This window comes from Etheostoma cragini, chromosome 2, assembly GCF_013103735.1.
Source record: "Etheostoma cragini isolate CJK2018 chromosome 2, CSU_Ecrag_1.0, whole genome shotgun sequence".
Classification (NCBI taxonomy): Eukaryota; Metazoa; Chordata; class Actinopteri; order Perciformes; family Percidae; genus Etheostoma; species Etheostoma cragini.
The window spans coordinates 27,411,331-27,437,530 of record NC_048408.1 but is presented as its reverse complement, the minus strand read 5'-3'; the positions used below and the strand labels follow the sequence as shown (position 1 = coordinate 27,437,530).

At 40.2% G+C, this 26,200-nt stretch overlaps 1 protein-coding gene and 1 long non-coding RNA gene across 4 annotated transcripts in view; one reads left to right on the top strand and one right to left on the bottom strand.

Annotated features, from left to right (window-relative positions):
* The window catches only part of LOC117952682, a 20,906-nt gene extending 16,043 nt beyond the window's left edge, over positions 1-4,863 (top strand). Inside the window, exon 3 of the long non-coding RNA XR_004658474.1 lies at positions 4,853-4,863. This is a non-coding gene — a long non-coding RNA (uncharacterized LOC117952682). The remainder of the gene's footprint in view (positions 1-4,852) is intronic.
* Positions 4,864-8,200: 3,337 nt separating this feature from the next.
* Positions 8,201-25,460, bottom strand: gtpbp1l (GTP binding protein 1, like). Of its 3 annotated transcripts, XM_034884449.1 has the most exons (15): positions 25,251-25,460; positions 24,750-24,940; positions 24,197-24,308; positions 20,132-20,312; positions 19,776-19,959; positions 18,923-19,087; positions 17,419-17,542; positions 16,839-16,953; positions 15,917-16,061; positions 15,026-15,208; positions 14,579-14,714; positions 14,185-14,363; positions 13,021-13,167; positions 11,498-11,548; positions 8,201-9,349 (listed from the first exon to the last, which is right to left on the bottom strand). In XM_034884449.1, exons 2-15 carry the CDS (start codon positions 24,936-24,938, stop codon positions 9,236-9,238), a joined length of 2,025 nt encoding a protein of 674 aa, XP_034740340.1. In that variant the 5' UTR covers positions 24,939-24,940; positions 25,251-25,460; the 3' UTR covers positions 8,201-9,235. The 3 variants fall into 3 exon arrangements, with proteins under 3 accessions (XP_034740340.1, XP_034740350.1, XP_034740358.1); XM_034884459.1 differs by lacking the exon at positions 11,498-11,548; XM_034884467.1 differs by lacking the exon at positions 11,498-11,548 and having other exon boundaries at positions 8,201-9,354; positions 13,032-13,167.
* Between the last annotated feature and the right edge of the window lie 740 nt (positions 25,461-26,200).

Below are 26,200 nucleotides of genomic sequence, written 5' to 3'. Positions count from 1 at the left end.
ATGTATATGAGCCTGCATCTCTACGATGTATGGCATACGTTGGAACGATGTATATGAGCCTGCATCTTTACGATGTATTATATACGTTAGAAAGATGTATATCTGCCTGCGTCTTTACGATGTATGGCATACGTTAGAAAGATGTATATGAGCCTGCATCTCTACGATGTATGGCATACGTTGGAACGATGTATATGAGCCTGCATCTTTACGATGTATGGCATACGTTAGAACGATGTAAATATATATACGTCGTGGAAAGAGCGGCTGCACGTCGCAGAAACGTATAGTGGCGACGTCTTGGCGACGTCGTGCCAGTGAGCAAACGACCTAACTACTACATATCCCCGCCGTATTTTGATTACATCTCCAATACGTCGTGCCGACGTATGTGTGCTAACTGGGTACTTTGTGTACCCATGTTAAGTACACAAATACATGTTTACTTCCTTCTACAGGGACTACAGGTAAGTAATTAGCAAGTGACTGGCGCTTCAAAGAAACGGTCACTCTTTTAGGTGTCAAATTACTATTTTTAAACACACACACACATACACGTAATGCATGAATCCAAATGACATAAATACATGAAAATACCAGCTTTACTCCAGACTGAATAATCTATTAACTAGTTGTATTATTCTCACTGTTTTTAAACCTCTATAAATTATGCTTATAAACTGATTATCTAACTGAACTAGTCTTTGTCCCAAAGCCTGTTACTGTATTATTTTCACATGAATTAGAATTAGGGTTTTAAACACTGACTACAGTACACTCCACTTATCAAAATATCACGAAATGCTCCTTTTATCTTTGTGACGCTCAGGCTGTGACATTGGCATTTACCGGTGATTAGCATTAGCTTGGCCTGCTAAACAATACACACAGTTAAATAGTTTCCAAACACATTTACTCGGTTTCACCCCGTATGTTCTCGCTACTGCCTTAACCACATAGCTATGTCTCTAAACATGTTTTTCACTCCTTATAGCTCACACAGAAAGGTAGTAGCCTCGCTACCGAGGGCATTAGCTAGCTACTATCGGCGTCCGCCATCTTAGACACACGAGGCGGCACACATTCACACTCGTAACACGGTGAAATTCAATGTCTCTTATGTCATAGTTTTTAACTAAAGCTCTAATAAGATAAACTACTGATGTCTATTACCCGGGTGTTGATTACAGTCAGCTTACCTGTAGGAAATATGAAAACACAGTTGCTGTAGCATCTGCAATTAAACTTGTACCTAGTCAAGTGTAAAACTTCGAGCGCCCTCTGCTGACGAAGGTGAGTTAACCCGGAACAGTGGTTCTCAACCGGGGGGGGGCGCGAGTAGACTACAGGATGGGAGGGGAAAAAACTGTGCTGAACCACGGGAGCTGCCGTGAGCCCCTCTCCCGTCCAAAAGCCCTCACATTCAGCCAGCAGTCAGAGCAGAGGGAAGACACACACCCCTCCGCGTACAGGCTAGGCCGGGTGACCAGACGTTCCCGGTTTCCGGGGACAGTCCCCGATTTTGGCGACCTTTCCCCGGCTGGATCTGTCCCCGGAAATGTCCCCGGTTTTCACTGTGACTGACAGACCCGAAATTGGAATGAAAGAAAGAAAATACTGACAACACGCAGCCGATGGTCGCACCCTACGCCCGCAGGCTGAAGGCAGCCAGAGCCAGTGGTGCTCAGAGATGTTTTAGAAGCCGTGTTTTACGATGCTAAAATCACTGATTATTTACATGCAGTCTGGTGGGTGTAGTGAACGCAATTTCGCGGACTTTTAAGTTTTAAAAAGGATCTTAATCTTCAACAGAAAGGTCCTTAGAAATCCTTTCCATAATGTTGTCAGACACTTAGAATATTAATCTGAGTCGAAAACGAGCACTTTTATGAACGTAAATAAAATTGACAATTATCCTATTAACTCACGCTGCAGCTTGTTTCTCTGCTAGCGATTGGAGCGATCTCGTTTAATACTGCATCAATGTCAAAGGACAATATGTCCGCAATAGTTTTATTGTATCTGATTCTCAAGGAGCTGTTGCAGAAACAAGCCTTGAGCAATAAAGCAAAAGCTGTCAGTAGTTCAGTAAACATTACAACATTATGAAATATTGAGACTTTCTATCTTGAAATATTAAGACTTTCAATCTTGAAATATTAGGACTATTAGGACTTTCTATTTGAAATAATAAGACTTTCTATCTTGAAATATTAGGACTTTTTATCTTGAAGTATTAGGATTTTTTTCTTGAAATATTAGGATTTTACTATCTTGAAACATTCCCCTCTGAGGTGTAGTGGAGTGGAGTAGCAGCAGGGGCCGGGTCTAGGAGCAGACCTTGGGGGGCTCAGCCACAATGAGAACAGCTCTAGGTCTTGTATCCCCGTTTTAAGTTTTACAAAACTAAAAACATTACTTATTTTGGAGGTTAATACGCTTCTGAGCTGATAATGTCCCCAGATTTTCAGCGTCTGAGCACCTGTCAGCAATGAGAAAACAATTTGCGACGCACTTTAGAGGATTATCGATCTTTTGCGTGGGTTCGAGATCCGTTTTTGTGCACAGCAAACGAGCTATCAATTGCTATGCAGGAACAGCTTATTGAGCTGAAGAGTGACAGTCGACTGAAGGAACTCTTTAGCTCCTGCCCTCTTTTGTCATTCTGGGCATCATTGATGCAGGAATAGGCTGAACTCTGTGACGTCGCCTTGAAGATTCTCCTTCCTTTCGCGTCAACATATTTGTGTGAGGCAGGAAACTCAAAACTAAATGCCGTAATCGTGCACAAATCGAGGATGATTTGAGGCTATGTTTATCAAACATTGAGCCAAGAATTGAGGATCTTTGCAAGGCAAAGCAGGCTCAGGTCTCACATTAATATCACCAACCTGCAGCTTCTTTCAAAAATGCAGATGATGCCTACTATTAGACCTAGTGATAATAACAATAATAAAGCATAAATTAATATCAGAGGTCTGGTGCCAATTCCCAATTATAGCAATAGCCTAGTAATGATAATAGGCCTAATACTACTCATAATAATACTAATAATTACTAATAATGATAATCACATTAGAACTCTGGTACTACTGCCAATTATAAAAATAGCCTAGTAATGATAATAGGCATACCTACCGCTACTGATGATGATAATAATATTAATAATAATAATGTGGGCCTAAAAATAATAGCCTGCCTATCTATCTATCTATCTATCTATCTATCTATCTATCGTTCGGGGTGTGGGGGGCGTAGGGCACTAGGGCCCCAACTGCAATGAACCAGCTTTGGGGGGGGCCCAGCTTGCAAAAGGTTGAGAACCCCTGACCCAGAATAATATCATAATATCACCCATGTTTTGAACACACCTCGGCCTTAAGGCCTCCAAAAGGTCTTAGCCTGTTTAACCTGAGTCTCAAGCTTAAGTTTCCGTCAACTTGTCAATCAAATTATCTGAAATATAATTTTAAAAACACTCATGCAAATAAAGCTGGTAAAAGTGTCCAACCGCTTTAAAGGGATTAAAAACCTGTGTAATGATATCTCATGTTTTGCGATCAAATTGGTATATTGAATGGATTTGAGACCTTTTAAGGTGTTCCCATTTATTTTCCCATTCAAGCAAACCTTTGCAAACAAAGTTTTTTTTAGACAAAATCAAGGAGTTAAGCTCAAGTTAGAAGAAAAACAAATGGTCTAAGTAGAAAATGTATGAAGAAAGAAACAAATACATTACAAGTAAACCAGGATCGATGGACGTAGGCTATGTAAGCTATATTATTATTAACAAAATAAAAAATAATGACAGGAATGAATGTCTGTGGAGAACAAAATTGGCAATTCATTTTGTTATGCTATGGCTGGAAAGGTGACAAAACAATTAGATTCCATTAAGAAATTTGAAAAATGTCAGTTTCTTGTCTGGCAAGGAGTGAATGCTACACATCCCCCATCTTCTCTTCTCTCTGCAGGCTAGGTCCACTGACTAATTGGCCCTTTTCTGTGAACGATGGGGTGAACTTTTCGTTGTTGTCACCATGCCAGAAGCCTCCAGAGACCACCATGTTGAAGTCAAGATAAACAAACCGTGACTGAGCCAAAATGTCATTTACTAATCTATTCTATTGAGTACTAAAGCGAGAGACAGGGTAGTACACCGATTGAACAACACTGATCCAATAAAAAGTTTCTCTTGCACTTGTAGAGACCTATAATCTTGATTATGGAATGTATCCAATGTATTCAGGCAAATTTTAGACCAATCTGATTGGTGGAGTGCTAACCCGGAAATGACGAGCAGGATGAGAGTGACTAGTCACTCAAAATCGGACAAAAATCTTGCTGCAGTTAAATATATGTCCTCTGTCCCAGACAAAAAATAACATTTATGTGGAGGATGTAAGATCATTTTATAATTATAATATGGCCGCGTGGTGAACCTATGAACCAAACTAACCTATCTTTTGCCCAGAGAAAATGACAGAGAAAAGAAAAACAGACATAAGATTCTCTTTCAGTAAACTAAAACGTCAAGAAAGCACAATTGGTTCTCATGATAAGACTATTTGGTAACATCTTTACACGAAAGGGTGCTGGGTGACATACTGATGTCACTATGTCACAGCAAAAGAGACAGAAAGAACCGAGGAACAGGGGGACCAGGGACAGTCAGGTGTAGGCTCAGGTAAGTGGGTTGAGCTTAGCTAATATTTTTGGAGGTGTGTGGCTGTCAGATGATTGCAAATGATTGACGATTGTACACTTAAAAATAAATAAATTATTTTAAAGAAGAACATTTGTCAATTAAGTCAGCTTTTTCATTGAATCAAGAGAAACACTGAAAAGAAAGATAATTGTACAGTCTCCATGCTACACTAATGCTAGTATTAAGGCTTTCCTCTGCAAACGCATATACTCTACAAGTATAATTTAATAATAATAATAATAGTTGTATTATTTGTATACCCTTCATAATTATTTATTGCCCCCCCAACTGTTAGATGAGATTTACACCCATGCTCTGGACACTAAAGTTGCTATGTGCTCAGTCTGAGTTTGGACGTGTGTTTGTGTGTGTGTGTTGCGTCACACTGAATATATCTTTGTCCTTTCACAATCTCTAGTACAGTAAAGCAATAACTAAGTCCCTTCATATCGTGCTTGAGATGAAACAATGACTTTGCATATTTCTGACAGCGACTCGGCCGATTCATCCTGCTGGCTCCGTGATGAGGCTCTCCCACCGCATGGTGTGTGAGCCAATAAGATCAGTGGGAGACACGGTGAATAGCTGGTGGTGTTTCTTTATTTCCATTTGTGTTTTCACCTTTGTTTTTTGAGACTCAGGTAGATTGGGTAGATTGTTTTTTGTACTTTTCTAAACTGCTAAGACTTTTAAACACCCCCACTGACATTCATCAAGTCAGTCTTTGATCCCTGGCTCAGCATCATTGACCGTTCCTATTTCCATTTCCATATGAGCGAGCGAGTTGACAGGTTCACAGAGGGAGACTTTGATTGAAATGCTACCAAAGCCATACACTGTTCCAGACTACCACATTAAGGCACAGGGTGTTTAAAAACAATTATCATTGGAAGGGTGACTCTTTCTGAACTGTTGAACAAATTTGATTGAAAGACCTTAGCATCAATAGTGGGCTGCCATGCAGAGCGTCCCGAGGCCATTTCAAATTCAACAACGTACCCCCTTTGAACAGTTTTTTAAGTCATGTACCCCCTAACCAGCGCCAACAATTTTTGGTAGAACAAAAAAAGTCTTTAGAAAGAAGAACAATACAGCGTTGTCAGCGATATGTTTACTAAACAGCAGCCTTGTGACTGGAAAAAATGTCAATGCTGATGAAGAAAGGCAAAAAAACGTGGAAAAAGAAGGTAGAAAGAAGGAAGTTAGGCAAGAATATGTCGAAAATAGTAAGAAAAACTTCAAAATAAAAAGACATATTTCAAAAAAGCCAAAAAAAAAACTTGGGGAAAAAACAGTAGAAAGAAGAAAGCAAAACTATGGCGACAAAGAATCCAAAAAGAAACAAAATTCAAAAAAAGAGAAACATTTTTTGAAAATAGCAGAAATACAAAACAAAAAAAGACCAAACTGACAAAGAAACTTTAGAGAACAAAAAAAGGAAGAATAGGTCAAAACAACCAACAAAACCTTCGAAGACAAAAAAGGCGACAAAACAGCGACAGAAACTTTGAAAAAACGCACACGCTTTGAGAAACACTGTGCTGCCAACATAAGGCAAGACCAGATCTCTTAGAGGACGGGATGGATAGGAGTGAGTCTCGGATGGTTCTTTGTTGGAATAAAACATATTTGGATCCCAAAGTTATTTAGTACAACATGGTAGTTAGTTAACCCTTGTGTTGTCTTCCATGTGGAACATGAACTTGTCCTTTTGTGTCAAGATTTGAAAAAGATTCTAATAACTTTTTCTGGCATTTTTTTTCCTCGCTTTTTTAAATTTGTGGTCAATAAACTGATTTTATGACATTCTTAAGAAATCATGAAAATATGTTGACTAGTATTGAAGATCAGAGAATGTTAAGAAGATTACAGAGGGCTATATGTCATGGTTTAGTCAGAATACTGTTTTGAAACCATAAAAAAAAACTAAAATCAAAAAGGATTTTAGGCGCTGACCTTCCCTCCATCCAGGACCTGTACCGGTCCAGGGTCAGGAAAACGGCAGCATAAACTCTGCAGACCCCTCATATCCGGGTCATAAACTGTCCTTACCTCTGGTAGGCGATCAGGACACTGTTCACCAAAACCAGCCGACACAAAGACAGCTTCTTTCCCCCAGCAGCCCCCCCCCCCCCCTTTACACTGAACAGTCTATCAACACTGTTCAATCTGATTATTCAATCTGATTATTTTACATTTCTTGTAAATTTGTAAATGCTAATGTATTGTTATACTGTATACTTAAAACTACTTTTTTATTTTTCTAACTGTCCTGTTTTAAATGCTCATTTTCAGGTTCCTAATTGTATTTAGAGGTTGTACTAAAATAGGTTAACATGGTTTAACTTTCAAAACACCATATTTTTATACGGTTATATATCAAAAAGATATATAACAATAAAGGAAAGGGAAAACCCAAAAAGTATTATATTAGCATTTTAAACATAAAGAGTATTATGCACATCATGACACAAAATGGGAACACTTAATTTAAATGGCTTTTTTTTTTTTTTTTTTAATCCTTGGTTTTTATTCACAACATTGTATTTTTGTGCATACAACAGACACATGTCCCTTCAAAACGAAAACGGTAAGGTTTAAGATTCTGGAAGTTTGTTTGTAATCTTTTTAAAATCTCAGACCAGCCTGAAATATGTATGTATATGATGAACACTGGGGCATTGGAAGAAGAAAAAAACCTCAAACTGTGACACCCAATAAGACTATTTAGTTTCCTTAAAACTGGGAAGAGGACCATTGAACTAGTTAAAACCAGCGGGAAACATACAGACGAAAGGTTGTAGCGGTGTGTTGATGACTTGGACCTTGGGACTGCTGGGTTTAGAGCCTTTACAGAGAACACCATGTCCCATGGTTAATTTGGCTGATGGATTACTGTACAGTAAAAACTGAATTATAAACTTTATGTAAAAATAAAAATAATATTTTTTCTCAGATCACATGAAAACACTGACTTCTGGTCTGACACACATTTTGAATTTGACCCCTGAAACTTAAATGAATGTTATTCTGATTCATATGGAGTACAAAGAAGTGATGTGCAGACACTCAAAGTCACAGTAGCATCATGTTTAGCACATTTATAATATGTTCTTACTTGACTTTTTGTTTACATTGAAGGTTGGAAACACCACTGGTGACACAATAGTTGTTGCGTGTTGCGTATCGGCTTCTGGATCTTTGGGTATCACACGGCATCGAAATGGAAGAAATGTGTGCGGAGGCCTGCTTGGGTTAGCATGTATCCCAGCAAACTGAGTGGATGACTTCACAATGATTTGCGCCAACTCGCCACATGACAAAGCCACTGTGACACTTGGCGTTAATTGGGGGGGGGGGGGGGGGGGGGGGGGGGGGGGGGGGGGGGGAATCAAGGGCATGCCGGGCTTCTCCCTCAGCTGCATGAACTGCATCTAGTAAAACTGCAACACTGGCTCAAACAGTGGCTCAACAATGGGAAAATGAACTTTCTATGGAAAGATCAAATGTTGTGTTAGGGAAGATCAAATGGGTAAGAGACTCTTTTACTCTTTATCAACAAGATGTGACATAACGCTACGACAGGCAACGGCTTGTGAACAGTGTCGTATCCAGGGGTCCAGGAGAGGACAATAACTTTTCTGTCGCATGGCAACAAAACTCACCAACCGTTTACCACCGTTACACAAGGAAAGAAACTGTTCAGACTGTGATTTCCAGAAGACAATTTTAGCTACCAACCCAAAAGAACGGTAGGGTGAACCGACATTAAACTACACAACTTAACGAGCATCAAGCTCATGTGATTTTCTTTTTTTTTCTGCCCCTTAGCAAATTGTTTGCTTTATGTCACAGACATGAATACACCTAAGGTTGGCATCAACTCCATTACAGATCATTCCATTCACCATGTGAATTCAAATTGCCAATGGCACGGAGCTTTGTATAAGCCAAAAATAAAATAAAAGGCAGTTTTCAACAACTCAACACAGTCTTCTTCCTCACGTGACTGACGTGGCGCTACGTAGACTCCAATCCTTGCTGCTGTCCGGAAAAAAAGAAGCGTTCTTGAAAAGTTAGGTGGTGGTGAACACGAGATATTGACGAAAAAGGAAAAAGAACATATGTAGAGTGTCAAAAAGAGTGTGGAGAAAGTTTAGGCAGGGAGAGTGACTGCTGGCTGAGGAAAACAGTTAATGCCAAAAAAGAAAAGTTCTGATGATAATCAAGACTGAACACCCCCAGAACGTTTGCAGTAAACTAGATATGGGTTATATAATAAAAATCTAACCGCAATAAACTCAAACTAAATTAAAACTCAATATCATCTTCACCAGCCCATACAATAATTGCACAAATAAAGCATTTAAATGGACTTAATGTGGAAAATAATTCACTCTTTCTGGATGAAAACTGTTCAGTTGTCATTTTGTATTAAAGTAACATGTGCATTTAGTACGCAGCCAACTGGAGACCCATGCAGTCACTTTCCCTCCCTGCAAAAAGAGACGAGACGGGATGTGTTTATCAGGCGGTGCCGGCAGCTCCGGCAGGCACGGCTGTGGAGATAGCTTCAGCACTCAGGCCTTTCCCTCGATGTCTCTGACCTCCTCTCCTGCGTCCTCCCCCTCCCGACTTGAGCTGTAGACAGACAGGAACGCCACAGTGAGTCAGCTGCATTTTAAAAACGGTTTGGCCCAGAACAGTTCAGATGTTCAGATCAACTTCTGAAAAACAGGAAGGCGTTTCTCACTCGTGCTTTAAACTTGAAAAAGGTTAGGAGGGTAAAAACGTGGTCAAAGTTTGTCCTGGGGGAAGGAATAAAATGTAAACAGGTGAGTGATAGCGGTTTGTGGTTTTCCCACAGAACAAAAGGAGCTCGGTGTCTGTAGAAGTCTGTGAGAAAGTGACTCACTTCTCACTTGATTTATTACCGTAGTAAAACATTTTAATAACGAGTTTATGGTCTCAATCGCTAGTTTTATGTCTTTAAGTCAGCGATAAAGCAGGGGGTGTTTTAGGGCGTGGCTGTGATGTGATTGCCAGTGAAAGTGTGTTACGTAACGTAGAGTGTAAGGGTTCCTCTGTCTCTCTTCCATCGTCTAAATTCATCAGAACGGCTGCGCCCGTAACGGTGAACTTAACGACTCATGGCAGAACTCCACAAACCAATGGTGACATCACCCATGCTCTGTCCATTAATATTTTACAGTCTATGGGTTTTCCCCACTGGGCATGGACTGGTATATTCTGACGGTGTGAAAATATCAAGGTTTCATCGTATTGCAATCCCAGCTTTTAAAATGTAATATTTTTAAATGTCTGGGTAAAAAAAAACAAAAAACAACAACACAGTGGGCCTTATTTTAACAATAAACCAATCAGAGTGTCCTCTCCCACTCCTTTTAAAAGCCAGGCGTGTTGTTATGACGGCGGATTTTCTAAGCAGGAAGAAGAGATTTTCAGGAGAAAAAACTGATCTGCTCGTGCGTTAAGTGAAAGCACGTGAGCAGAGCATATAACACTATTTCACATTGTAATATTTTTTGTCTTTTGCATGTTAGTGTTTCCCCAGTGTGTGATGTAGCTCCCCTGCTTATTGATATATTTGATCAAAGTGTAATTATTTCTTCTTCATCAGCAGGTTGGGTCTTACTTTCGGTTTGGGTGGCCAACACTAAAGAAAACCCTGCAATTACACAAGTTGTTTTCATATGGCATGAATTATTTAATTCCATGACCAGGTTACAAACACAAAGACCTCTCGTTAAAATAAAGTAATATGCAACTTGCATTCAGCAAAAAAAGGGGGGGAATAACCCAGCACAAGCTATTGATTTTTCTTTAAAAAAAAGACAAGTACCTCAACTGTTTCTAATCTAGAACCAACCAAAGTGACAATCAAACTGAGCTGCTATTTTAATAAATTTAAACATATGTATTCTTTTTTATCCTGATATTTTTTTTTCATCTTTTTACACTTCACTAACTATGTTTGAGATGTTGTCTGTGTGTTTAACTGTCTTGTACTTTAGGTCTGGTGAGCCAAAGAAAGTTTTCCACCCTGGTGGACAATAAAGATTCATTTTATTCTAACCACTGGGGTCCAATTCAGTAATCTTTTTTTAGCAATTAAGCACTTCATTACTACAGGGTGAAGCTCAGTGGCCAGCAGTAAAACACTGCCCTTCGAAGCATTGCACAACCTTTCCCCTCATTACATCTCTGAGCTCCTTGTTCCTCACTCCACTAGACGCTTACTCAGATCCTCGAACCTTGGTCTTTCATCCATTCCTCGCTCCAACTACAAGACCAGAGGTGATTGTGCCTTTGCCGTTTGAGTTCCAACCCTCTGGAATCTTCTCCCTCTGTGTGTGTCTGGACTGTTTGAAGCATCTTTTAAAACCCCACCTTTATATGCCTTTGTGTAAAGGGCTGCTTCCCCTTTATGCTTTTTTTTTTTAATTCTTTTTATTGAATTTGTATTTTGTAACCTTTTTTTTGTATTTAATTTCTTCATGTGTATTGCATAAGTGTGTGTGTGGGTCACTGGGGGACCATAGGCAGGCTGGGGGAACTCATATTAATGTTTAAAAGCCTCATAAAGTGACATTTACATGCCATGGGACCTTTAAGAGAGCCATATAAATATAGTGATACTTACGTACTCCGTGAGCACTATGATAATGAATTATGCATGCTTAGAAAACATTGGTTTAGAAAGTGAAGAAACCAACAACAAAACAACATCCAAGCTTTAGAAGACAAGGACAGCAGAAAGGTTGTTACCTTGTTCTCTTTGTTGCCATCTTTAGATAGCGCCTCCTCCTCTGCCACTGTCTGAAGCAGCATGCAAAGACAGGGAGAGAAGGAAAGCAAAGGGAGGTGGCGGAAGAAAAGTTAAGTGTTCAAGTTCAAGGAAAGAGCATGTAGGGCCGAAAAGGCAGAGAGGAGGGGTGAGGACCAGAGTAGGTGTGTAAATGAAAAAGAAGGATGATGGGGACAGGTGGAGCCGATCAGGGAGATGAAAGCAGGATATTATGGGAAGGCCGATGAAACGTGAGACCAGTAAGTGAGCGGATATTAAAAGAGAAATTAACATGCAAATGTAAAGACTTAAAAAGGTGAAAGAAAAAGGAAACAAGTAGCATTTTAAATGTCGATTTTGAACATTTTTAAATAATATTCAAATTGGAGCGTCATTACAAAACAGTTTTGAAAATAATCTTGCTTTTTTATTTTGTGTTTGTGTCTAAGTGACTGATGGAAAGAACGATCTTTGACATTGGTCCAATATTAAGCGAGATTGCTGCAGTCGGCAGCACTTAAACCAGCTACAACTAGGGGTGGGAATCGCCAGACGCCTCCCGATACGATATCATCACGATACTTATGCCACGATACTATTATATTATAATATATTATTATTATTATTATTACGATTGTAAACATATTGCAGTTTAAGACCTTTTTTCCAACTTCAAATTTTTCCCAATTTCAAATGATGTCCCCAAAAGGAAACCCTGTCAACATCTGTTTTATCTAAAAAGATACATTTCGCTGTTTGTTCATCTCACTTTAATTTTATTGCTGTAAAACGGGATTGTCAAGTAGACAAACTGACCAACTCATATATGTTAAAAAAATCGATACTCGGCGCCTGTATATTGATATAGTATTGCCACTGAAAATATCGCAATGCTATCCTGTATCGATTTTATTCCCCACCCCTAGCTACAATGTAAGTTAAAAGAGCAATGGAGTACCTTCAGTTTATGTCCACAAAAGTGCTCGTTTTGCCACTGACAGGCTTAATAATCAAAGTGTTTGACAACATTATGAAAATTATTTTTTAAGGTTGACCTTTCTGTTAAAGAGAAAGAATTTTTTAAATCATAAATACATCTGTAAAAAACATGTAATTAGGAGCGATTTTGTTACCATCAGCCACTTACACACAAAAACATAGAAAATAGAGTCCAGGTTGAGAAGCAAACAAAAGTTAACCTTTACATATTGTTAAACATAAAAGTTAAACAAAGAATACTGGCCTTATGTCAATATGTATAGCTTTATCAAATCAATCTTTTTCAAGGGAACTAATTATTTTAGTAATCAATGATACTATCCTGAATGTAGTAATTTTCATGCATTGTGTCATGATGTTGACAATTGAATTGGAAAAAGCAATACAAATGATCAAAAGACTGACTAGTTCTGTATTAAGACTGAATCCTTTTAGGTGCAAGGATCCTTAAAAACAACAACAACGCATGAGGCCCACGGTGCAAAAAAAGCATGGATTGACTCACTGGTAGCTGTGCTGTGTTAGGACTGGGCGGTCGTGCAGTGGATCCAGCCTCTTCATTGGCTGCCGTGCCGTCTTTAAAAGTCTTCTTACTGGCCTGCATCTTGGCCTGCTGGGCTTTCGCTGCCTGGGTGTTCACTGCTTGGAGAAGCTGAAATCACAACAACAGCCAGTGTCAGTTCTGCATTAATCCGGGTTTTGTCATGTAGACGACTCAATAAAGCTGCATTCAGACCTAAAAAAGTGATCACGTGATTTGCTGCAGGGTGGTGAGGCACGGGTGCTATTATGATGGTGGATTTGCACCCTAATATTTTTTATTTGTAATCTCTTGCATGTGTGTGTGCTGCTGCACTTCCCTGTGTGTGTGTAACAAGCATAGTGTTTGTGCACTGTGCATAAGCCTAGACACATTTTACTAACTCGCTGTTAAAATACCAGTTAAATGCCGCACTATTGACTTCAGACCAGGTTTTTGTTAGTCAATGGCACAATCACTTCCCGCGGACCGGCACGCCCATGGGCGAAAAGATGGGAGCAGGTGCATTTGCTATTTAAATGACGTGGGTGCTGGACGGGAAATTGACAACTGCGTCTGTCTTAAACTAGCAAAGACACTGGTGTTGGGCTTTGTGCTGCGCCGTGTACAAGATGGGGCCCTTTATAATTATCAATTACCGTTTTCAGTTCAGATAATTTATAGATCTCGACATTACCGATTGTACCTGAAGGCAGCTTTATTTCACGGAGAAAGAGAGAAAGACAAGAGACTGTGCTTTGTTCATTCAGCTATTACACACGCTCCCGGGAAGCTCTGTGCTTGTGTTTTGTTTCTATATCATAGTGTTTAGAAACTTTAATGTAACACCAATAAAAGGCAGTGATGTTTCATGTTTACTGTCCAGGACTGTCACACTGCCTCAAACCATAGCTTAAAACACACCGACAACCCTGATCGCTGGTTACATGATTGGCCACCACACCATGACGTGGGGTTGCATTTCGTCTCAACTTTTGACTGCAGGCCTGTTGCGTTTTTTTTTGCGTGTCCCCCCTAAGCAGCCTATACACACAACCCCCATTGAAAATAAATAGAAAGACCCGCGTTTTTGCTGACACGCAACCTTATAGCGCCAAGATACCCACAACTACACTGAAGCTTCAGTACCTTGGTGATGGTGCCCACAGCTTTGGTGCGTCCTTCTCTGAACACCAGTTTGTGGTCACAGTGCAGGTACTCTGGAGTCTTGATGAAGCGGAAATGGACTGTGGCCTTGTCCCCTGTCCGCAGACAGTCTTTGTTCATGGTCAGGATTGTGGCGGTCTGCCTGATGCTGCCACAGTGAACTGGTTTGACGGAGAGAGAGTGTGACTCAGTTAATCTTGGAAGGAATGTTTCAGGGTGACCATATTGTGTTTGGATCAAGCGAGACGTCATAAAATACAAGTGCAAATGCATCCAAAATCAACTAAAGAGCAGACTGAGCAAATCAAAGACACACAAAAGTTAAGTGAACTGGTGCACGGCCGTGTTGAAGGGACTGAAGTGTGTTGACACTAACCCATGGCCTGGTATCGGGGGGATATCGTGGTGGGGTGATGCAGCACCAAAATCTCAGCCTCAAACTCCCAGGTGGCCTGTGGCAGCAACTTTGGGGAAACCATCACCATGCCTTTCCTTATATATGAACGTTTGATCTGAGACAGTAAAAAACAAATCACATACACAATTAGAAATAGAAATAGATTAAAGTAGATCAACATTAATTGGGCAAGTGATGAAGCCAAACTAGAATTAGAGACAGAATATGACCTAAACCCAGACGTTGCAGGATTTGTATGTATTTTAAAGCTAGGAAACTAATTCATATGCATACATATCCAAAGATTTTAGAACCGTTATCCTTTTCAGAAAAATTTAACAACGTAACTCTGTGTCAGGTTGTTTTTAAAATGAGATTTTAAAAAAGCATTCCAGATGTTCCATGATACATTGTTCTCCCACAAACCTTTTTGAGGGCAAAGGACGCTGTCTGTCCACCTCGAACCTCTTTGACAGGCATCCTCTTGCGGTGGATGGATTTAACTGCTATGGGGATGAAGGTGCCCAGCGGGTCTGGGCCTAAAAGCAGTGTGTCGTTGAGGCGTATCATTCCACGTAACGTAGTCCCTGAAACTACTGTGCCCACTCCCTGCAAAGAGACAATCAACAATCACATGCAACTGTAAAGACAATGTTCACCCGTCTCCATTGGTATGAAGCCTTGAGTGTATAGTTCTCTACAAATTATGACTGTACATAGAGGATATTCTACTTAAAAGTGTAAATGTAAACAAATTATGGAACTTCACACCTTATCAAGAGTTTTCACACAGCACACACAATCTGTTTATAATATCTAGAAAGTGATACTCCACGTAGTCTATTTTCACCACTATGTCAAAAGGTTTTTTTCTGTAAATGTTGCTTGAGTGAAAGCTGTTAAACTATAAATACTGTAAAAAGAAAGCAGAATTTGCTAGTTTATATATCTGTTCGGTTCTTAAAAGCAGTGAAAGCTTCACTGTGCAATCTACGGCCTCTTACTGCAATCACATTAACACACAGGTTTTTTAGTGAGCGACACTCAAAAAGCATTGTTTCCATGACACAATGCTGCTGAGAGACACAATGGCTTTTACATCAGCAGTGACCTGCAACAGCAGAGTCTCTCAAGCCGCGGCTGGGTCCCCTCAGGGCTTGACTTTAACATTTGGAGCACTGCCAAACATTTTGTTTGGTCTAGCTGCTTCACATGGTAACCCCTTTCATGGTTTGAAAAGAAAAGTGATGATCCAGAAAAACTAAAACTAAAAGAGCAATCTGGGGACTATATAGCTGTGTGTGTTTCATTCTGTACCGGTACTGAGTATGTGTCGTCTATTTGGAACTCAGCAGGCTCATCGTTGTTGAAGTTGGTCCGAGAAGAAAGGAGGTTGAGGAACATCTTCAGCAGATCCATGTTCTCCCCCGTCACATTTGAAATCTGAAAAATTGGACACATCCTGCAGAGAGGGAGGAGGGCGTAAGAGGACGAAGGTGTGAATGTTGATAATGACGTGGATGAGCTGGTTTGCTCCTGACAAATAGAACAAGCTGCAAAAAAAAATTGAAACCAGAATCTCTAATTTCAGATTTCACTTGATGATTTTAAAAGACTATATTTTCAATTCCAAAACTTGGGGTAGCAGTAGCTTAGTCCGTAGGGAGCTGGGTCGGGAACGGGAGGGCTGCTGGTTCAAGTCTCAGGACGGACCAAAGTACAGAGTGTGGATTGGTAGCTGGAGAGATGCCAGTTCCCCTCCTCGGTGATCCAGGGGCACTTAAGCAAGGCACCTTACCCCCCCCAATCCGCTCAGGGGGCTGGTCCAGCACTCACTCTGACATCTCTCCAATTGTGCATGAATATGTGTGCACGTGTGTATTTCAGGCCTGTGTGTTGTGATTTTAAATCAAAAAGTGTAATTGGTCATTTCCCCACTGGGGATCGATTAAAAGTATCAATTAAATAAATAAATAAAATTAATTAAATACCACTTGTAATTGCTTTTCTTAATTGGAAACTAATGTAACTGGTGTGTGGGTGTATTTTCTGTGTCAGATGATTCTAGTATCTCTCACAACCATCCTTATGAGACTACCTGTTTAAATAAATAATTACATAAATTTTTTTCTTTGTTTCTTCCTGTCACATCATCTTCCTGCCTTTCTGTTTGCTTGTTTATCAGCCAGATTCCATTTATCTCCCATCATCCCTCTGCCCTCCTCTTCTTTGCTCTTACCTCTCAGAGCTGAAGTTGGAGGCTGTGACGATGACATCATCCTTGTTCTGGACCAGCACGGGGATTTTCCTGCAGCCTTGTGACTTTAATAACCGCTGCAACAATTTTAGCGTCTCTACAGATACACACACGTGGACAGAACCGCACAAAATACATCATCATGAGTCATTCCCAAAACAAAAACAAACAGCTGTCATAACGTCTGGGAACTGCACAAACAGCAAAAAATAAATATTGAACAGTAAAATGCCTCATCAGAAGATGGATTTAAGGAGTACATACTCTGCCATAAGCAAACTGGCGTAGTCATACTAACATGTGTTGTTGTATTGATGCAATTACTGCTGTGGGAACATAAATTGTGCTGAATTTACCACAGAACAAATTAATCTCACTACTGCTAACTGACTTTTTACCACAGTCTCAACACTTTGAAACTTCAACAATGATGTATCTTAGTTTGACATAAGCATTGCAGAGATGTGATGTGAGTTATTAAAAAGATATACAGCTTATTTTGCGATCTAACACTAAATTGGTCTAGGATTTCAATATGCATTACATTGGGACGTCTCTTTACCTTGCAGGATGTTGGCCGGACACATGTCTATCTTAGTAACCACTACAAACACCGGCACATTCAGGGCCAGAGCCAGACCCAGATGCTCTTTGGTCATGCCAACAATGCCAGCGTTACTGCCAACCTGAGACAAGAGAGACGGGGAACAGGGAAACAGAAGGGGACTTTCTTCATCAAGTCAGCTGTGGCCTCCTCAATTGCCTGTGATGCATCTAAAGACTTAGATGATATTGAACAAATTGCGCTGTTCTGCCGGTATATAAACTCGACTGGGCCACAAGAAGAAATGATTCAGTTGATACCACTAAAAGGCCAAACATGGGGGGGGACGTCTGTGAGGCTGTCTTGAATAGTTTAAGAGCAAGAGGAATAACCCCCCCCCCCCCGTGTCAGTGGTACAGACGGGGCACCGAGTATGACTGGCGCGCACAACGGCTTTGTGACTCCTGCAGAAGTCGCTGGACAGTAAGTTGCTGACTTTTCACTGCATTCTGCACCAAGTAGACCTGTGTGCTCAAACATTTCCTCCGGAATGCACAGAAGTAATGAATGTTGTCATTCAGATTCTGAGCAAATTAGTGGCGAAAGGTTTAAATCCCCGTCAGTTCCGGTCGTTACTGGACGAGCTGGGAACAGCCAGAGCGGCTGGGAAAGCTCCACGTCTCGTGGACATGACAGCGCACCTGAACACATGAACACCTGAACACATGAACACCTGAACACAGCTCCTCAGGGTAAAGGACGCGCAGCCCCGTGTGTCCTTTACCCTGAGGAGCTGTGGAGGTTTCGCCATTTGAGCCAAGTTGACAGGGCTAGCCCTATTTTACTAAACCGTTAACCCAACGTTTTTGTTTTTTTCCAGAGTTAAAAATGTTTTGTTGCATGCAGAAAATATATTTTATTTTCTCTGCAGTCGTTCATTGATTTCATAATTGTAACAGAGTATAGTTTGTTTATAAATAGCACAAAGGCAAAAAAAACGTTACATACAGTGTTATTTCATTTAAAATTTCAAAAGGGTTTTGTGGCTCCCAGTGCTTTCTTTACTGTGTGAAACGGGTCCAAATGGCTCTTTGAGTGGTAAAGGTTGCTGACCCCTGGCCTAGGGGGTGGTGGAGGGTCTGTGTGAGATTTTTTGCAAAATGCCAATTTTAAAAATATGTCATAAATAATTCCTAAAATAAATATACTATAAAAATGAGAACATTTAGTGATGGATTCGAAACATTAGAAGGTATCACTGCCAACACTGTATTGTACCACCTTATACCACTTTTTTCCCCTATCACTAAGTTTTACACTGGTCGGGGAGTCATTTGCTCAAAAAACAATTCTAAGAGGGGTACAATATTTAAAAAAAAACGTTTGAGAACCAGTAGCCTAGGACATTTGAAATTGAAAATTAACAAATGGAGGAGGAGGAGCAGACCCCACACACACACCCACACACACACCCACCCACACACACACACACACACACACACACCTCTCAACCCTCTCTCACCATGAGCATGCAGAAATCAGGCAGGTGTCCCGTCATGCCAAATACAGTGGTCTTGAGGTACTTTTCATGGCCAGCCAGGTCAATAAAGGTGATAACTTTTGAGGATTTCTCACAGATCTTGGTCCAGTCAAGGCTGCCACCGTGGCTGTCTGGCTTGTTCACCACCTAAAGGAGCAGACACAGAGAACAGAATATGATCTACACAGTGTGTAAAAGAAATTAAAACCAGAGTAGAATAAAACTCCAAAAGAGAGAGAAAAACTCTAATCCAGAGTGCCTAACAGAACTTTTAAAAGTTACATTTCTTTACAGAGTACTGGTATCTAATCTGAATGGAAAATCTATATTAACATTTTTGCTGCTGTTGGATTTCAAGTTTAGTATATTTCATCAAGACAAATGCTATCTGACAACTGGCCATTAGCCTGGATTTTCAGCGTAAAGAAAGTCCCTCTTTCCCTTAACAAACCCTCAACGTGTCTGTACTGTGCAATTGTGAGTGATGTGAGAGGATTTATGTTTTGGTCTCATGCAACAATACTTTACACAGTCTAATGATGCATCTTTTGTTGCAATGGTATCACATCTCACAATTGTATCACCCTTTGAGGAATCAACAAGGCTAGCTTATTAAGTAGTAATAACAATAAATACGATTTACGGTTAAACATGGCCTCTCTCCAAGCACTGTTTTTTTTAATTATATTATATGGTATTTAATCCAAACATCTTTAAAATCAAAACAGCAGAGAGCTAGAAGACTTAGGATAGGGACTATCACTTTCTTCATTTTGCACTTGCCATGGCCATCCATTGCTCATATAGTAAGTCCTGAGCATTGGCAGAAGCTCACCTGTCCCTCCTGGTCAAACCCCAGGATATCATTGCCCACACTGCTGGTCCTGCCACTCTCCATTTCATGTTTGTGTCTAAAGAGCTTCTGGCGAGCAAAGCCTCTGCCATTGTCCAGCTCACCATGGGTCAAAACCCCAAGCAGAGTGCTCTTCCCCGCGTCCACATTCCCTACCACCGCCACTCTGGAGACAAGATAAAGGAGAATATGAAGAGTGAAAACTACAAGTATACACACAGAGAAATACATGTTGGTATATTAGTCTGTGCTCATCCTCTCTCTGTCTGTAAATGATTTAACTAAGCATGTACTGTACTTTGTTTATTGTCCCTCTAATGACTCTCTTCATTTTTTACCTGACTTCCAGGAAATCCTGCTCGCCCACACGCCGGCGGATGAGGTAGTCCTGAATCTTTCCGCCAGTGTCTGTCCTTTCCCTCAGCAAGATCAGGTCAGCCTCAATCTGTTCACACAGCGACCGCACCGTGGCGACCGACGCGTCCATGTCTTTGTCATCCAGACCATAGTCACCCCCATCTAAGCAGAGAGGAGAAAGCGGGGGGTAAATTAAGGAGCAGGAACCAAGGGAGGAAGAAAAGAGAGTTAAGCTGAGAAAATGATCTGCTATTTACAGTGGTGTGAAAAAGTGTTTGCCCCCTTCCTTATTTCCTGTTCCTTTGCATGTTTGTCATACTTAAGTGTTTCGGAACATCAAACCAATTTAAACAATAGTCAAGGACAACACAAGTAAACACAAAATGCAATTTGTAAATTAAGGTGTTTATTATTAAAAGGTGAAAAAAAATCCAAACCATCATGGCCCTGTGTGAACAAGTGATTGCCCCCTAAACCTAATAACTGGTTGGGCCACCCTTAGCAGAAACAACTGCAACCAAGCGTTTGCGATAACGTGCAATGAGGCTTTTACAGCGTCCTGGAGGAATTTTGGCCCACTCATCTTTAAAGAATTGTCCTATTTCAGTTACATTAGAGGGTTTTCGAGCATGAACGGCCTTTTTAAGGTCATACCACAACATCTCAATAGGATTCAGGTCAGGACTTTGGCTAGGCCACTCCAAAGTCTTCATTTTGTTTTTCTTCAGCAATTTGGTGGTGGACTTGCTGGTGTGTTTAGGATCATTGTCCTGCTGCAGAACCCAAGTTCGTTTCAGCTTGAGTACACGAACAGATGGTCGGACATTCTCCTTCAGGATCTCTTGGTAGACAGCAGAATACCAAGAGATCTGCTGTCTTGGTAGACAGCAGAACACACTACCACCACCATATTTTACTGTTGGTATAATGTTCTTTTTATGAAATGCAGTGTTCCTTCTACGCCAGATATACTTGGACACACACCTTCCAAAGAGTTCCACTTTTGTCTCATCGGTCCACAGAATGTTGTCCCAAAAGTCTTGGGGATCATCAAGATGTGTTGTGGAGAAATTGAAACGAGCTTTGATGTTCTTTTTGATCAGCAGTGGTTTTCTCCTTGGAACTCTGCCATGAAGGCCATTTACGCCCAGTCTTTTCCTGATGGTGGAGGCATGAACGCTGACCTTAACTGAGGCAAGGGAGGCCTGCAGTTCTTTGGACGTTGTTGTGGGGTCTTTTGTGACCTCTTGGATGAGTCGTTGCTGCGCTCTTGGGGTAATTTTGGGCGGGCGGCCACTCCTGGGAAGGTTCACCACTGTTCCATGTCTTCGCCATTTGTGGATAATGGCTCTCACTGTGGTTCGCTGGATTCCCAAAGCTTTGGAAATGGCTTTATAACCCTTTCCAGACTGATAGATCTCAATTACTTTCTTTCTTTATTGTTCCTGAATTTCTTTGGGTCTCGGCATGATGTGTAGCTTTTAAGGATCTTCTGGTGGACCTTACTGTGTCAAGCAGCTCCTATTTAAGTGATGCCTTGATTGTGAACAGGTGTGGCAGTAATCAGGCCTGGGTGTGGCTAGAGTTAATTGAAGTAAATTGAACTCAGGTGTGGACAACCACAGTTATAGTATGTTTTAACAAGGGGGGCAATCACTTTTTCACACAGGGCCATGATGGTTTGGATTTTTTTTCACCTTTAATAATAAACACCTTCATTTACAAATTGCATTTTGTGTTTACTTGTGTTGTCCTTGACTATTGTTTAAATTGGTTTGATGTTCTGAAACACTTAAGTGTGACAAACATGCAAAGGAACAGGAAATGAGGAAGGGGGCAAACACTTTTTCACACCACTGTATTGTTTGTTTGTATCAAGAGTGCCTTGGTGAATAATAAGCATATATAAATGTCAAGGCTAATGTTAAGCCTCACCCTGGTATTTTTTGGACAGTGGCTTCCTATATGACAGGATGGTGGCCAGGTGGACAAATATCAAGTAGGATGCATACTTTGTAGCACAAAGAATAAATAAACAGGTGGTTTATAGGACAGGTTAGTGGGTGTGGTGGAGATGAGAAAACCTTATAAGCCGTAACAACACCACGTGTCAAAATGACTGGATCCTAAACAGTTAGCTTCGATCGCAATCCAAGAGGAGAGTGTGATATCGTACTACATAGGGATAATCTTTGTTATGTAAATGTAATTCACACCACAAACAAAACCTGGACACAAAACCTAAATATTCCAGCTGGAGAAACAGCAACAAAGCAGTGAGCACAGTAGGCCGGACAGCTAGGCAGTCAGAAAGACATTGACTGCTGAATTACTGACAGGCCCTTTGCTGACAAGGGAAAAATGACATCCTTTCATACATGCACTTTGACCCACAAACAGGCCGCACGGGTCACACATGATGCTGTTACCGGCATAAAAAGAACCCTGGTTGCCAAAAAAGGCCCTCGTGGCTGAAGTGTTTCTGAATAAAAACTATGAGGCAAACAAATGGGGTAAGTTCCCTGGGAGGACTCGCCGGGACACAGCTGACAGACGTGATAGCTCACAACAGTGGATTAGCTTTTTCCTAAATATCCTAAAAGCTACTTTCCGCAGCTACTTATAAAGATACAAAACAATACATCACAATGTGTTCATACAATGTGTGTGTTTTTAGCTACATTATCCATATTTCAATGGAATGGAAAATGTTTGTACACCTGCCTCAGTTTTCCCTTGATTTGGAGTTTGATTCTAACAAAACTATCTACTTGGTAAACTGTGTTAAGTATTTGCTCAAATAAAATCCTGGGGCTCCCCCTCTTAATTCAATTTTTTTTTTTTTAAGAACTGAACTATCAATTCAATTATTTGACTTGTCAATAGCACTCTGTAGCCTAGTGCTGATTGCAGAAGCCCATGCAACTTTAAAGCAGTTTTGGCTAAAGAATGTTTATTAAAATGCCTAGCAATTTGTTGTCAAAAATAATCTATGGACATTTCAATTCATAAAATACACGGAAGAAATGTCAACTGTCAGCTCATATTTTATATCTCTCTCTTTTGTACGGCATATCTGTCCTGTCTTTTTTGTCAATGATAATATAGAGCATTTTCATCAAGCTATTTTATTACATTACATGTTTTTATAAAACATCTCATTTTCTTTATTTAACAAAAAGAAGTGGTTTATGGATATATATATTTGTCACCATTTTCCTTAATCACATTGACAAGGTTTCCTATTTTACATTATTTTTAGACAAGCAATCCGATTATTGTAACTGTAGAAGAACTAACAGCTAATGTATATTTCCATGAAAGCAAACAGGCCAGTACAGCATCAGTAAATGTCTTGTGGTGTTATCAGGGCTACGAGCAGAGGAGGTGGTTGCCCTAAGGTAACACACTTTATTTGACTGAATCTACCAAAAGAAGTTGTTATCTTTAACGTACTCTTAACAGATGAAGGGTTTTCCCTACCATCATAAGGCTTAGGTGCAACATCCAAGTCAATTTGAGCACCCCCCTAAGCTGAATGAATGTAAAATTGATGTGAGCATCAAAACTAACTAAATGTCTTGCTCAGATCTAATGATAGTAGTTGGTCATATTTGTCTTGAAGCTTTTTGAGCATTATCTATTTATTATGTGCTCTAGCTTTTCCAATGTTTTAGACACAGATATGGTAAATAATAAAAGGTCTAAAATTATGTAAAATTATATATTTTTTCTGAGGGAGGAAACCCCCAAACCCCCCCATATTATATGGAAGGCATCTACATGCACGTGTGTGAGTTCATTGCTCCAGACATACATTCCAGAACATAACTTTCTGAATCTGTACACTCCTCAAGGGAGCATACAAAAGGTCCACCAAGAATCACTTAAAACCAAACGTGTAATGTGGATTTGCACTGCCTTCTGCTTCCTTTGTCACATGCTCATTTATTCACAACAACAAATCATTGCCTTTGATGGATCCAGTTGTAGCTGACACTACTGAATTATGTGGGGCTTGGTGTATGCTCAGAATCTTTCCTTACCTGAGCCCATCCCGACCACAAAGATTGTCTCCCCGCAGCCCTCATCTATCTGCTCCCTCAGATGTCGTAGTAATGAATCGTACTGTTGCCCTGTTGGACTCACTAGGACAAGCTGAAAAATGAGAGACAGGGGACGTGGAAACATCAAAAAAGAGCAAACACAGACAATTATTTGTAGAAGTCAAAACTTCTACAAATAAATTATATTTTGTTTTAAGAAAGTGTGCTCTCCAAATCAGTCAATAGAGTTTTGTTTTGTAAATTCAGTCTGCTGCTTTTATCAATAAACAAATGAATGAAAATGTTACATATACAGTTGACATAGCCCGTGGCTGGGTAACCTGACAGCTGGATTACACACGTAGAGCAACATACGTGTCACATTCTGTGGTTTTGCACAGCCAGCACAAAATGCGCTGTGTGCAGCTTACATGCAACATGGATTTCATAATATAACTGCACAGCATTCGTTTACCGAATCAAAACAAATAACTGGTTGGCTGGAACGTCTTAAAACGTAACGATATTATGTGCAATTTTCAGTGAGGCCTACCTTGCTGCTCAAGTCTAAATGATCCGCGGACTCGCCGTTTGTACCCTCGCCGTCCTCAAAGCCCGCTACGCTGCATGGGTCGTCGGCACATCCCTGGTCCGGTGCAAACATACAAGCGGGCACTATGGATTCTGCTGCTGGTATTGCACCCGGGCATGTCGCTGCTTCTGTCGCCGTTAACGACGCCATGTCTGGAAAGAGCAATAATGCAAATGAAGCAAAAAATAAATAAACAAACTTGTGTTCTTTGCTTGGCTTCACTAGCTAGCCCTTAGCCATTAGCAACGACAGAAAGTTAGCTAGGTTGATTATCACAGCCAGATAGCTAGCTAACGTTAATGCTAACCAAACATCGAACTTGCAGTTAAGATATTTAACACTACAATAAACAATTAAATGGTTGCCGTTAAAAGTCAACTAAATAAATAAACAAATTAGACATACAAAGGGGTAACAGCCCGAATAACGTTAAATGAAATCCCTCATGAAACGAAGACGTACCAGAAGTTGCTAACTAGCAAACAAGCTAAGTTAGTTGTTTATTCGAGTTGGCTTCGGTTTCTGAGCATTGACTGTATGACACGCCCATCTGAGAATAGAGACAGGGGATTGGCTACACTACTTAAAGTCACGCCCAATGTGATGAAGTACAGCAAAAGGGTGCTGCTCCGTAAAATCCTGACCTAGTTTCAGTCATAAGCACACACACGCACTTAGTATGACATAATAATAATGAATAATAATATGATGAGAATGAGAATTTTCCTGACTAAATGTAGGTATGGCCAAAAAATGAAAGTAAACAAAATTAATTAATTAATGAATTTGTTCTCTGCCAAGCAAATGTGTAGGGCCAATCTGTAGCCTAACGAAATGAATAAAACGTAGCATATCATGAATAGTGGAAATGCGTATAGTAGCCTAGCTTAGCTTTCAAGTGTCTAATGCATGATACTGTAAGTGAATAGCCTACATGTACAGTAGGCTGATGTGTCATGGTTTTACAAAACAAAATGTATTGTGTATTTTTCTCCCTTTTTTCAGATTATTCCAGTTTGTTTGTAGGCCTACACAAAGTGTTGTAACACATGGTTTAATAAGTATTGTATGATATAATAATAATAAGTATGGGCATATCAATTTACATATTGGCATGCCTTGCAATTATGAAAAAAAGATCATTGAATATCCATAGTAGGATTTTTACACAGTTGTTTAACCACATTCTCACACAAACAAATTGTGTTTGTAATGTGCTTTTTTAATAGTTTTTCCATGTATTTATCTCCTTACTATATTTCCTCTAACATGTTGGATGTCATTACATTGTATTTGCTCCTGGAGTCACTCAGTTTCTAAAGGATGAAATGAACTGATTGTTATTGTGTTACAGTGAAAAAGAAATAAACTAGTAAATAACAGCAATATTTCTCAGTGACACTTTCAAAAAG

Bases quoted from the DNA above. Each gene is read 5' to 3' on its own strand.
- gtpbp1l (XM_034884449.1), bottom strand. From the start codon at position 24,938: ATGGCGTCGTTAACGGCGACAGAAGCAGCGACATGCCCGGGTGCAATA. The intron at 16,954-17,418 runs GTAAAGAGACGT...GTGTATCTGTAG, and splicing joins TCCGGCCAACATCCTGCAAG to AGACGCTAAAATTGTTGCAG. The intron at 16,062-16,838 runs GTAAGAGCAAAG...CCCTCTCTGCAG, and splicing joins TCCAACTTCAGCTCTGAGAG to GATGTGTCCAATTTTTCAGA.